Source organism: Hypanus sabinus, chromosome 16 (assembly GCF_030144855.1).
Source record: "Hypanus sabinus isolate sHypSab1 chromosome 16, sHypSab1.hap1, whole genome shotgun sequence".
NCBI lineage: Eukaryota > Metazoa > Chordata > Chondrichthyes > Myliobatiformes > Dasyatidae > Hypanus > Hypanus sabinus.
Window position 1 is genome coordinate 50,284,675 of NC_082721.1, and position 14,892 is coordinate 50,299,566.

The 14,892-nt window shown below is 42.0% G+C and overlaps 1 protein-coding gene across 2 annotated transcripts in view; it reads right to left on the reverse strand.

Moving 5' to 3' along the window:
* The window catches only part of crsp7 (cofactor required for Sp1 transcriptional activation, subunit 7), a 138,262-nt gene that overhangs the window by 93,122 nt on the left and 30,248 nt on the right, over window positions 1–14,892 (reverse strand). Inside the window, exon 1 of one of the 2 annotated variants that reach the window (XM_059991732.1) lies at window positions 7,269–7,324. The exons of the other annotated variant lie outside the window; for it this stretch is intronic. Within the exon in view, the coding sequence (XP_059847715.1) occupies window positions 7,269–7,271 (3 nt within the window). The 5' untranslated portion in view covers window positions 7,272–7,324. Of the gene's footprint in view, window positions 1–7,268; window positions 7,325–14,892 lie in introns of those variants that run through there. 2 annotated transcript variants of the gene reach the window in all.

Here is a 14,892-nt window from a genome sequence, read left to right on the forward strand (position 1 = left end):
TAGGTATGACATGACTTATCCTGCACAAAGCCAGGCGGGCTCTCCTTAATTAGGCAATGCTCATACAGTCCGCCCTCCTTATCCGTGGGGCACTGGTTCCTAGACCCCCTCGGATACCAAAAGTAGGGATTCTCAAGACCCTTATTTAACTTAAATCAGTGCAGTTGTCTTTAGGTGGAAACCTGGACTTTACTTAACATGTTCAGAGCGGTGGACATTAGGACCCGGCGTAGCTCTGAATCTGCGGTGTTTCTGTTCACGAAAATAATCACGATTGAAAATAAGGTGGAAGTAATAAAACAATCAGAAAGAGGTGAAACGCCATCAGTCATTTGAAAAGCATTAGGCTACAATCGGTCAACGATTGGAACAATTTTAATGAAGCATTTGAAAAGACCTGCCCCGATGAAAGCTACTATTATTACTAAGCAGCGCAGTGGTTTAATTATTGAAATACGTATATTTCTTAAGTGTTTTATATGCATAGAAAGTGAAAATATGTACTATATACTACGAAAAACGTTTGACTAACTGACGCTAAATAATACCGGATGTACCTGTTCCAACTTCAAATCCGACTTAAAGACAGACTCAGGAATGGAACACATTCATAACCCGGGGACTGCCCGTACCTGTACTTTTAAGTCATTTCTAGATTACTTATAATACCTAATACAACGTAAATGCTATGTAAATAGTTGTTATACTGTATTGTTTAGGGAGTAATGACAAGAAAAAATAGTCTGTACATGCTCAAACGACGAGTGCTGGAGAGAGAACTTCCGGGTTTTCCCGATCTGCGGTTGGTTGAATCTGCGCATGCGGAATCCACGGATGAGGGCCAACTGTATATCCTCCCTAAGAATTTTCTCCAGCAATTTTCCTACAACTGTCGTAAGACTCATCGGTCTATAGTTCCCAGGATTTTCCCTTGTTCCCTTCTTAAATAGAAGTACATTAGTCACTTGCTGGTCCTCCGGGACCTTGCCATGCCTGGAGATACTGGTTAAGGTCCCAGCAATCTTGTCTCTTGCCTTCCTCAATAACCTGGTGTAAATCCCATCATGTGGGGCATAGATAAGGCAAATAACAAAAAGGTATTTTACACCAGAGTAAAGGAATCTAAAACTGGAGGGCATAGATCTATGGTGAGAGGAAAATTTAAAGGGGACATGAAAGGCAAGTTTTTCCACACAGAGGATGGTATGTTCAATGAGTTGGCAGTGGAAGTGATAGAGGTAGGAACAAATGCTATGGTTAAAAGGAACTTAGACAGGTACATGGATAGGGAAGGTTTAATGGATTGTAGGCAATACGAAGGTAAATGAGATGACATGGAGTTCAGCTGATTTTTTTTGTCATAGTCACACAGCTCAGAAATAGGCCATTTTCAAATTTTAATTCAGGAAAGAATTACAAAACTACAGCACAGAAACAGGCCCTTCAGCCTGCTCTAGTCCATTACTATACTATAATTCTGCCTCATCCCAAATTGGCACCTGGACCACTGACCTCCATACCTCTCCCATCTGTACTCGTTCAAATTTCTCTTAAATGTTGAAACCTAACCCAGATCCACCACTTCTGCTGGCAGCTCATTCCATACTCACTGCCCTAAAACTGAAGTTTCTTCCCTGGTTCACCTTTCACCCTTAACCTATCACTTCTGGTTTGACTCTCACACAACATCAGTGGGAAAAGCCTGCTTGCATTTACCCCTCATTAATTTTGTATACCTCTACCCACTCTTTCCTCATTCTCCTACACCACGAGAAATAATGTCCTAATCTATTTAACTTTTCCCTGTAATTCATGTCCTCAATTCCTGCCAACGTCCTTGTAAATGTTCTTTGGATTCTTTCATTCTCATTGATAAATTCCCTGTAGGTAAATGATCAGAATTGCATAAAATACTACTAATTAGGTCTTACCAGCACTTAATACAACTTCAACATAACAACCCAACTCCTGTACTCAATACTTTGATTTATGAAGGACTATATATCAAACGCTCTCTTAACAACCCTATACATCAGTGATGCTACTGTCAAGGAAGTAAGCTATATTCCCAGAAGCCTGTTCTACTAAAACTCAGAATCAGATTTAATATCACAGGCATATGTTGTGAAATTTGTTATTTTGCAGCAGCACCATGCAATACATAGTAAGTAAAACAATCTATAAATTACAATCAGAAATATATTTTATAAAACTAAATATGTAGTGCAAAGAGAGCAAAATAGATTTAAAAATTGATTTAGTGTATGTGGCTTCATTGTTCATTCAGAGATCTTTTGTCAGAGGGGAAGAAGCAATCTAATATGCTGAGTGTCTCTTTTCAAGCTTTTGTACCTCCTCCTTGATGGTAGCAATGTCCTGGGATGTTCTGGATGATGGAGAGTCCTTAATGATGGATGCCACCTCTTTCAGGCATGATCTTTTGAAGATGTTCCCAATGGTGGGGAGGCTAGTGCCCATATGGAGCTGGTTGAGTTTGCAGCTTTTGTAACTTCTGATCTTGAGCAGTTGCCCCATCATATCAAACAGCGATGCAACCAGCTAGAGTGCTCTCCACAGAGCAGCTGTAGAAATTTGCTAGTCTTTGGTCATATCAAGTCTACTCAAACTCTGAATGAAATATAGCCGCAGGTAAAGCTATTGTTCAGGTGTTCCAAGGCAGAGTGGAGTGCCAGTGAGATTGCATCTACTGTAGACCTGTTGTGGCAATGGGTAAAGTGCAACGGGTCCAAGACCATCCTTAGGCAGGAGTTGATTCTGGTCATAACCAACCTCTCAAAGCACTTTATCACATTAGGTGGGAATTTAAGAGTGTAAGTCATTGAGGCACCTCACCCTTCTCTTCTTGATTGTCATCCTTTTGAACCAGGTGGAAACCTCCGATTGCAGAAGTACGAGATTGAAAATGTCCTTGAACACTCCCACTCATTTGTTGGTAAAGGTATTCAGTGCCCTATCAGGTACACCATCAGGGTCTGACGCCTTGACAGGGTCACCGCACACTGCAGAGATTCGCAGAGGTGTAGTATTATTCTCCTTTTCAAAGTGCACATTAAAGGCATTGAGCTCATCTGAGAGTGAAGCAACACAGCCATTCATAATGGCTTTGAAGGAAGCAATGGCCTACACAGCCTGCGAACCCTGCCGGAGCTGATGTGCATCCAATTCTGTCTCTAATTTCAATGAAAGTTGTTTGCTCACTCTTAAAATAGCTTTCCGTAGGTTATACCAGGACTTCTTGTATAGTTCTGAATCACTAATTTTGAATATTCATCCAAGGCTTTTGGATCAAGTATGTCTGATACGTTCTTACCCACACAGGTCTTGATGAAGTCAGTGAATATTTATTCAGATTCAAAGATGAATCCCCGAGCATTGTCCAGTCTATTGACTCAAACTGGTTCGAAAGCACTCTTCCGCACCCCCCCCCTTAATAATACCCCATCCTCACCTCTTGTACTGTGGCCTTTAGTTTCTGCCTGTACACTAGGTGACTGGACTTTCCAAAGTGTGGACATGGGATGGTATGGTGGTATAACAATGGTCAAGTGTGTTGGCTCCTCTGGTTCCATAGGTAATACATTAGTGGTAGTTGTTTAGAGACTTCAAACTGGCCTGGTTGAAAACCCCTGTAATGACAGAGGAGGCATCTGTGCGCACTGTTTTGTGACTGCTCATCACTTGCCTCAACTCCTCCAGTACCTACCTGAGGTTGGCAAGAGGTGGAATGTATACTGCTACCAGGATTGTGACAGGGGAAAACTCCATTGGTAGATAAAATGGATAACACTTGACCACTAGATATTCTAGTTCAGCTGAGCAGTTTGAGACAGAACTGCCACATCTGGGCACTACGACTAGTTAATCAAAAAGCATGCTCCACCTCCTTTACCTTTAATAGGCTGAGCTGTCCTGCCTTTGTGGAGTATGGTGAATGCTGCATTGGTGGGGGTGAGCCACATTTCCATGAAGTACACAGAAATCTCCTTGGCACTGCAATCTTGCTCTGAGGTCTTCAATTTTGTATTCCAGGACTGTACATTTGTCAGCAGGATAGTCGAGAGAGGGCTTTTTAAGCCCTCTGCGTTTCAATCGCACTTGTAGCCCAGCACACATACTGTGCTTCTGTTTTCTTAAAGGAGAACTGCGCAAGCAATCTGCCATCCAGTACCTGCTGATTTTGAGGATCAATGTTTTTTTTAAAACATTTTAAAATTATGTTGTTTACTGTAGTATCCATGGCTGTGTCTGTGAATTTCAGCTGTACTTGTCCTAAATAGGAATATTTGAGGATTCCCATCGAGCTGCAGGCAAAGTGTCACTACCTATTGGTGCCACCTAGTTCACACTTGTCAGTCCCCTACCTTTCACTGTGCAAGTCCTACCCCTATTTTCCTCGTAAAGTGCAACACCTCACACTTGTCTGCATTAAATTCCATCTGCCATTTTTCAGCCCAGGGCTAAGGACATTTTAAGTACCTCTACTAGGGCTCCAGCAATTTCTGTGCTAGCCACCCACAAAGTCTGAGGAAACATCTTGTAAAGCATTGGAGATTTACCCACTCTAATTTGCTTCAAGACAGCAAATACATCTCCCTCTGTAATGTGTATATTGTCCATGACCTCACTTCTATAGATTCTGTGTAAGTAAATGCAGATGCAAAAAACGCATTTGAATTGAATTTCAGTTTATTGTCATTTAGAAACCAAAAATGTAATACAGTTAAAAAATGAGACACCATCCCTCCAGAATATCACAAAAGCACATGACAAAACAGACTACACCAGAAAATCCACATAACGTTTAGCAATCCCCAATCCAGAGTCTGGAGAGGCTGCTGCATAATAATATCGTGCTACCATCTTAGCACGTTCTCCAGAAAGGAGCTCCAAACCCATCAGACAAAACAAGACTACCCAAACACACCAAGTCAGAAGACTAACTCTACTACCCAACAAACCAAAAACTAAAACTACAAGATCTACACAAAACCACAAAGTTATATATAGTTATAGTTAACATATAGTTACAACAGTGCAGACAATACCATAATTGATATAAACAGATCATGGGCACAGTAAAAAATAGTCCAATGTTAAAAGACTATAAGTTCAAAAGAAACCACCACACAGTTTCCCCAAGTCCTCAGGGTCCCGATAGACTCGTCACCCCACGCAGGTGACAGAAGGGAATACTTTCACTATGGACTTCCAAGGCGCCGCCGGACTCAGCCTTGCAGACGCAGCACACAGTGAAAGTGCCCTGACCGCAGCAGACTCCAAGTCTGTTGAACCTCCGAGCCTCTGACCATCCCCTCCGGCACAGCCTCTCTGAACACCATCCTCTGCTGAGCGCATTAAGACGCTCCTGCCAATGGCCACCAGCAACGCAACCCCAAGGACTGGGGGCCTGTTCTTCTCAGCAGTGACCCAGACCTCACAACAGCAGCAGCAACGAAGAAGGCCTTCCTGGAGATTTCCAGATGTTCCTGTGATCCCACATCTATTTTTCATCAGATTATGATTGTGTACAGCACCTCACTTAACAAATAACAGATATCGACTCCAGAGAGGCCGCTGCAAGCTGCATTGCGCTGCCTTCTTGAAGGTGGATTTAAAATCCACCCCATCTCTTCTGGCTTTATGCATACATGACCATGCTGGTTTTCAAAGACCAATTTTGTCCCTTACTTTCTCTTCATTCTTAACATACAGTGGCATGCAAAAGTTTGGGCACCCTGGTCAAAATTTCTGTTATTGTGAAAAGTTAAGTGAGTAGAAGATTAACTGATTTCCAAAAGTCATAAAGTTAAAGATGAAACATTCTTTTCAATATTTTAAGATTAGTGTATTATTTTTGTTTTGTACAATTTTAGATTGGAAAAAAAGGAAAGGAGCACCATGCAAAACTTTGGGCACCCCAAGAGATTTAAGCTCTCAGATAACTTTTACCAAAGTCTCAGACCTTAATAAGCTTGTTAGGACTATGGCTTGTTCACAGTCATTGTTAGGAAAGGCCAGGTGATGCAAATTTCAAAGCTTTATAAATACCTTGACTCCTTGAAATTTTGTCCCAACAATCAGCAGCCATGGGCTCCCCTATGGAGCTGCCTAGCACTCTGAAAATTAAAATAAATGATGCCCACAAAGCAGGAGAAGGCTATAAGAAGATAGCAAAGCACTTTCAGGTAGCCATTTCCTCAGTTCATAATGTAATTAAGAAATGGCAGTTAAAAGGAACGGTGGAGGTCAAGTTGAGTTCTGGAAGACCAAGAAAACTTTCCCAGAGACCTGCTCAAGGATTGCTAGAAAGGCAAATAAAAACCACCATTTGACTGCAAAAGACATTCAGGAAGATTTAGCAGACTCTGTAGTGGTGGTGCACTGTTCTACTGTGCAGCGACACCTGTACAAATATGACCTTCGTGGAAGAGTCATCAGAAGAAAATCTTTCCTGCATTCTCACCACAAAATTCAGCATCAGAAGTTTGCAAAGAAACATCTAAGCAACACGTACAACACACTGGAGGAACTCAGCAGGTCGGGCAGCATAACACAAAGTACACTACAGATACTGTTGAGTTCCTCCAGAGTGTTGTACGTGTTACTTTGACCCCAGCATCTGCAGTGTACTTTGTGTTTACATCTAAACAAGCCTGATGCATTTTGGAAACAAGTCCTGTGAACCGATGAAGTTAAAATAGAACTCTTTGGCTGCAATGAGCAAAGGTATGTTTGGAGAAAATAGGGTGCAGAATTTCATGAAAAGAACACCTCTCCAACTGTTAAACTCCGGGGTGGATTGATCATGCTTTGGGCTTGTATTGCAGCCAGTGTCATGGGGAACATTTCACTGGTAGAGGGAAGAATGACTTCAATTAAATACCAGCAAATTCTGGAAGCAAACATCACACTATCTGTAAAAAAAAAAGCTGAAGATGAGAAGAGGACGGCTTCTACAACAGGATAATGATCCTAAACACACCTCAAAATCCACAATGGACTACATCGAGGCGCAAGCTGAAGGTTTTTCCATGGCCCTCACAATCCCCTGACCTAAACATCATCGAAAATTTGTGGATAGACCTCAAAAGAGCAGTGTGTGCAAGACAGCCCAAGAATCTCACAGAACTTTTGCAAGGAAGAATGGGCAAAAATCCCCCAAACAAGAATTGAAAGACTCCTAGCTGGCTACACAAAGCGTTTACAAGCTGTGATACTTGCCAAAGTGGGTGTTACTAAGTACTGACCATGCAGGGTGCCCAAACTTTTGCTTCAGGCCCTTTTCCTTTGTTATTTTGAAACTGTAAAAGATGGAAATAAAAAAGTAATATTGCTTAAAATATTAAAGAAACATGTCATCTTTAACTTTATGCCTTTTGGAAATCAGGTCATCTTTTACTCACTTAGCTATTCATAGTAACAGAAATTATGACCGGGGTGCCCAAACTTTTGCATGCCACCGTATCATCTTTAGCTTTTTCAATGACTGAGCTTCTATCATCAAGCCCAATTCCACTGTGACTTCTGAGCAGTTCTGATCTCTACAAGGAGAGACCTGGACAACATTCAGGCAGAAGATGGCAATTAGCAATCCAAAGTATGGGTCAATAACCATCTCCAGCTGTGTCTAACCATCAATCTTTCACTCCTATAACGGTTAAAGACATAGCCATAAACATTAATGAGGGTCACCATCAAAAGAAATGCAACTGGAAGAGGCACACATACTGTGGTAGCGAGATCTAGTCACTTGGTGTCATGCATGACCTACTTAAACTCCAGTTCTGTGTGTTCTGAAGGTGGAATCTCATGTGGATAGGGTAGTGAAGAAAGCTTTTGGTATGCTGGCCTTTATAAATCAGAGCATTGAGTATAGGAGTTGGGATGTAATGTTAAAATTATACGAGGCATCGGTGAGGCCAAATTTGGAGTATTGTGTACAGTTCTGGTCACCGAATTATAGGAAAGATGTCAATAAATTAGAGAGAGTACAGAGAAGATTTACTAGAATGTTACCTGGGTTTCAGCACCTAAGTTACAGAGAAAGGTTGAACAAGTTAGGTCTTTATTCTTTGGAGCATAGAAGGTTGAGGGGGGACTTGATAGAGGTATTTAAAATTATGATAGATAGAGTTGACGTGGATAGGCTTTTTTTCCATTGAGAGAAGGGGAGGTTCAAACAAGAGGACATGAGTTGAGAGTTAAGGGGCAAAAGTTTAGGGGTAACACGAGGGGGAACTTCTTTATTCAGACTGGTAGCTGTGTGGAGCTAGCTTCCAGTAGAAGTGGTAGAGGCAGGTTCGATTTTGTCATTAAAAAAAAAACTGGATAGGTATATGGACAGGAAAGGAATGGAGGGTTATGGGCTGAGTGCAGGTTGGTGGGACTAGGTGAGAGTAAGCGTTCGGCATGGATTAGAAGGGCCAAGATAGCCTGTTTCCATGCTGTAATTGTTATATGCTGATAAGGACTCACTTCCTAGCATCACAAAATCTTTCAATCTGCAAGGTATAAATCAGGAACACAATGGAATACCTTTCACTTGCCTGAGTAAGTAGAGCTCCGACAACAGTCAAGCTGCTTTACAACAAAGTAGCCTCCTTAAAATGCACTTCACTCATCCCATGAAACATTTCTTCTGTCTACCAATGGTGCATTGTGGCTTCAGCATACATTGTCCACAATGTCCGTATTTACTTTCCAAGGCCACCTCAACAGCAACCAGTACCAATGAGGAAAGGTCAGATCAGAAATTCAACATTCATAATGAATGCCCCACACCCACAAATTTGAGGGGATTTATGGGGTGAGCAAAAGATGATGGTTTAACCAGCAGCATCCACATCCCAAAACAGTGAAACAGCATGCCTTTAGGGAAGATAAACTTCTTGCTATGGCGCATATTCAGCCTATTAAGTCTCAATTTGGCCCACTGGAAAATTCATGTGTCCCATGCACAACAATTAAATTTTCATCTTTAAAAATCTATAAACCTAAATGTTGATTCAAATACTGCTTCCGCTTCTGTTCTTCATGACGAAAGCCATGATGTCTAGTGGCTTCAGAAGAAACAGGTTGTCAACTGCTTAAATTATTCAACAATAGAAATGGTTTAAAATTGCTGCAATTTGAAATCTACTTAACACTTCAATCTCTACCTATAACTCACCTTGCTTTCCACCAAGTCCCCATCTCACCCTTACAGGTTATGTCACATCAAGTGTTCTTCTAGCTCCTTTGCAAATGAAACGAGGATTTGGGAGACTCCCCCTCCCTACCACCACCACTTCCCATACACACTTATGCACATGCACACAACTCTATGCTAAAGAAAAGATTCCTTGGTTATTTTAAATCTACTGGATGTCCTCTAATTATTGAAGTTGCTGCAGAAGAAAATAACTGTTAGTTGTTCTGCTCCTCATTATATCATAGTGTCCAACTGAATACCCCGTTTGATGGGAATGATTCCTTTGCCTTTCAGATGAGGCATCAAACTTAGAACCTAACCTTTCCTGTTGGGTGAGCAGTAAAGAACCCTTGGACAAGTCTGGCTTACTCTGAGCAATGGTTATTCCTCTGTCCATGCCAGTAAGTGCATTGTCACATGGCAAACTGTAGGAGGTTGTTTGCTAATTGGCTGGCATGTTTCCAACATTTCCAACTCAGAGGCTGTAAAGCATTTGAGAGGTTACCTTGTGGTTATGAAAGGCATTGTAGCAATGCAATTTCCCCCCGTGGATTTATTTTAACAAAGCCTAAAGTTCACATTCAAAAGAATATAGTTCAAAAGCAGAGAAATGTATGTAACTTTAGAACTTAATTTGAAGTACTGTGAATTACAAAACAGACACAAAGCCTAAAGAAAATGGAAGACATGTATAATAAAAGACTGAACTGATAGAAACTTGAAAACTTGAAAGACAGGAAAGGTAAATGAGAGCAAGTCTTGAGCCCCTATCTAAGAAAGGATGTGCTGGCATTGGAATGGGTCCAGAGGAAGTTTGCAAGAATTATTCCAGAAATAAAAGGGTTAATATGAAGCGGGTTAGATGGCTCTATGCCTGAACTTACTGCAGTTCAGAAGAATGGTGAGAGGCATCTCGTATCTCTTTGAAACCTATCGAATATTGACAAACTTACATAGTGGATGTGGAAGAGATGGTTCCTATATTGGAGAAGTCTAGGGCTAAAGAGTACTAGCTCAGAATACCAGGATGTCCCTTTAGAACAGGTATGAAGAGTTTCTTTAGCCAAAGGGTGGTGAATCTGCGGAACTCTTTGCGACTGAGGCCAAGTAATTCAGTACATTTGAAGCAGAGGTTGACGGGTTCTTGATTAGTGTGTCACAGGTTATGAGGAGAAGGTAGGAGAATGGGATTGAGCGGGATAATAAATCAGCCATGATGGAATGGCACAGCAGACTTGATGGGCCAAATGGCTTACTTCTGTTCCTATGATTTATTCCACCCAGGAACTAACCAAATCACAACTCAATTAAGCATTAGTTTAAATGCTTTGTCTTTACAATAACTACTTAAGTTCAGGATCAGTAGCAGAGCATACTGGGTTTATATTTGCTGAGGACAACCCCTGTGCTGCCAGTTATTATTTCAATGCAAACCCAACATAGGGCTGCCATAGAAGTGTAAAGCTGACTTGCATGATCACACCACCCATCTGATCCTTGACAATAAAGTTTATTTTGCTTGTGACTGCTTTGCAAATATATTCTTCAGTCACTTCCCATCTAAAAGACAACCACAATTACAAAGAGAAAAACATTAAAGTTTGAACATAGAGCAAAATATTTTTTTTTAAATTACAGAATTCCAACAGAAGTGTGATGATCACGGACCTCCAGACACTGTGTCCTGAAAGGGTCAGTCACTGGCCCTCACAACTTACATCCGTATGGAACTCTGACTCAGAATTCACTAACCTGGAGATTTCTGGTCTCCTCAGAACCTGATGGCATGACCTCCGGGATCACTGACCTTCCCATGGAGAGTGTTTTAACCTGGATTCCGAATACTGTCCCCGCAATTGATTCTTCATTCTCCCTTATCCCTGTCCCTAGCGCTAATCTGACCCTAAGCTCCCCATGTTGTCCCCCAAACCATCCCTAAAATCCTAAAAATCAAGTAAGTCGGAGCTATGGCTTTAGAATGGAGAACACAGCATGTGTCATCATACCTGCCAAACTACCCCAAGGGAGGTTTAAAGATTAAAGACCAGCTTTATTTGTCACATGGACCAGGGCAAGGTGCTTTTCTCAGCAGTGGAGTTGCAGTTGAATTAGTGAAGGAGGCCTCATGCCGGTCTGGGCGAAAGATTTTTTAAAAGGAGCTTTTGTGGGATTTCGGCTTTTTTCAGTGGCACAATCATGATTCTTTAGCAAGAGCAAATAAAAATAAGACGGGGATACACTGGGCAGCTATTGTGTGAGTGGACCAAGGTGAGAATGGGGAGGCTTTGACAAGAACAGGTTTGGGAAAGTATCTGATAAGTTTCTTCTTCCTCCTCCTCATCATCTGTTCGTGCAATGGCTCCAGGGGCTGTGTTGCGTTCTTTGTTTGAGATGTGGAAATGGGAGATTCCCCGCCTCCGATAACCACAGCTGCACCATGTGCACCGAGCTGCAACTCCTCAGAGAACATGTTAAGGAACTGAAGCTGCAGCTCAATGACCTTCAGGTAATATGGGAAACTGAGGAGATAAGACACTACAAGCAGGAGGTCACCCGTAAGTTGCAGGAGGCAGGTAAATGGGTGACATTCAGAAGAAGCAAGGGCAATGGGCAGTCAGTAGAGAATACACCTGTGGTCATTCCCCTCTGTAATAAAGGGAGCTGCAGCAACTGGGCTTTTGTCACTGATTCTGGCTCAGAAGGGAAAGGGGTTAGAAGAGAACTGCAGTAGTGATAGGGGATACTATAGATGGTAGAAAAAACAGGACATTCTGTGGATGCGATACACCCAGATGGTATGCTGACATGATATCCATGACATTCTAACTGGGAGGGTAAGCAGCCAGAAGTCTTGGTACGTATTGGCATCAATGACATAGGCAGGAAAAGCAAGGAGGTCCTGAAAAGAGAATTTAGGGAGCTAGATAGAAATTTGAAAAGGAGGACCTCCAGGGCAGTAATCTCTGGATTGCAGCCTGTGTCACTCGCCAGTGAGGGTGAAAATAGGATGATCTGGCAGATAAATGTATGGTGAAGAGAAACTGGTGCAGTGGGCAGGGTTTCAGATTTCTGGATCATTGGGATCTCTTCCAGGGAAGGTACAACCTATACAAAAGGGATGGATTACACATGAACCCAAGGAAGGCCAATATTCTTGCAGGCAAGTATGCTGGAGCTGTTGGGGATGAGGGGCTTTAAATTAATTTGGCAGAGGGACAGGAACTGGAGTGCCAGGACTGAAGACAGGATTCTTGATTTACAAGTAGAGGCAGTAGGTATTGAGAATATCAGGAAGGACAGGCAGATGACAGGGCAAAATTGCAGACAGTGGGCTGAGTTGCAGTGTAAAAGGGGAACAAAAATTGAAAAGGGTGACAAATAAAGGACTGAAGGTGCTATATTTGAAAGCATGCAGTATATGGAATAAGGTACATGATCTTCTAAGGCAATTAGAGACTGGCAGATATGATGCTGTGGGCATCACTGAGTCATGGCTCGTGAGATTATAGTTGGGAGCTTAACATCCAAGGATACACATTATACTGAAAGGACAGGCAGGTAGGGAGAGAGGGTGATGTGAGTCTGTTGGTGAAAAATTAAAGCAAATCTTTAGAAAGAGGTGACATAGGATGTAGAATCCTCATGGGTAGAGTTAAGGAACTGCAAGGGTCAAAAGACCATGATGGAAAATATATACAGGCCTCCAAATAGTAGACTACTATAACATTGCCCTTTTGACTCGCCTTTTCTATTTCCTGTTGTAATCTATGGCCCATCTCCCAGCCACTGTTGGGAGGCCTGTATATAACTTTTACCCTTGCAGTTTTTAACTCAACCCACAAGGATTCAACATATTCCAATTCTATGTCACATCTTTCTATTGATTTGATGAAATTCTTTACCAGTAGAGCCACACCACCCCCTCTGACTACCTTCCTATCCCTCCGATATAATGTGTAACCATGGCTATTCAGCTCTCAACTACAACCATCCTTCAGCTACAATTCAATGATGGCCGCAACATTATACCTGGCAATCTGTAACGGTGCAACAAGATCATCCACCTTATTTCTTATACTGCATGCATTTAGATACAACACTTGAGTACTGTATCTGACTGTGCATCCCTAATGATTTGATACTCAGCCTGTTGGCTACAACTAAGTCCCATCACCTGCATGCCCTTCCTGACAGTTTGACTGCATGTTATTTTCACTTTTTCACCATCCATCCTATCCTGAGTCCATTCACTCTGGTTCCCACCCTCCCCCCCAAAAAATAGTTTAAACCATCCCCAACAGCAGCAACAAATTTGCCCGCGAGGATATTAGTCCCCCTCGGGTTCAGGTGCAACCCGTCACTTTTGAACTGGTCATATGTCCCCCAGAAGAGATCCCAATGATCCAAGAACCTGAAGCCCTGCTCCCTGCACCAACTTCTCAGCCACACATTTATCTGCCAAAGCATCCTATTTCTACCTTCACTGGCAGTAATCCAGAAATTACTATCTGGAAAGTCCTGCTTCTCAGCTTTCTACCTAGCTCTCTAAATTCTCTCTTCAGGACTTCTTTGCTTTTCCTTCCTATGTCATTGGTACCAATTTGTACCAAGAGATTCGGCTGCTCCCCCTTCCTCTCCAAAAAATGTTGTGGACACAAACTGACACATCTCTGACCCTGGCACCTGGGAGGCAACATTCCATCCAAGTGTCCCGTTCACGCCCACAGAATCTCCTGTCTGTTCCCCTTACTAATGAGTCCCCGATCACTACTGCTCTCTTCTTCTTTCTCTTCCCCTTCTGCACCATGGCCCCATGCTCAGTACCTGTAGCCTTGTCGCCATGGCATTCTCCCGGGTAGTCATCCCCCAAAAATCATCCAAAGTTGTTTTCTTTTCATTTTTGAGGGGAATGGCCACAGGGGTGCTCTGCTCTAACTGCCAACTTCCATTTCTCCTGACAGTCACCCAGCTACTTGCTTCCAACTTTAGGGTGATTACTTCCCTGTAATGTTGAACAATTATCTCCTCATTCTCCTGTACAAGCCAATGGTCATCCAGTTGCTGCTTCAGATCCCTAACACTGTCTTCAAGAAGCTGCAGCTTGATGTACTTCACACAGATGTCGTTCCCCGGAAGTCTCTGGATCTCCCAGTTCTCCAACATCCGGCAAAAACAACACACCACAGCCAATTAAATGGTACAGTAAGAGAAAAAAAACATAGCCATACAACTTTGACACATCTGGAAAATTTGTTGTGATTAATTAGGTCAAGGCACCTCAGAGAATATGCTGGGCTAAAGATTCTAGCAATAAAATAAATGCTACTAGATACTTATTCCAAAAACAAGTCCAATGAGTTTTGTTTTGAAAGATGCATGCAACCATGAAAGGAGATGCATCTTCTGAAAGTGAACTCCATCTGTATAATGACAGATTAAACTTAATTCAAGGAAATTCCAATGTATCTCAACATAGTGTATGGTGACACACCATACAGGTATGTACTTTGATAATAAATTTACTTTGACTCAAAAGGTTCAAGCGCATTCTCACAAAAAGGACAAGCCAAAAGAATAAAATTGGCCAATGGTTAACAAAAAAGTATGATGAAACAGAGGTTGAATGACAAGCTTGATGATTAAGATCAATTAAGATTCAGGCTGTAAATATTAAGCTGAAG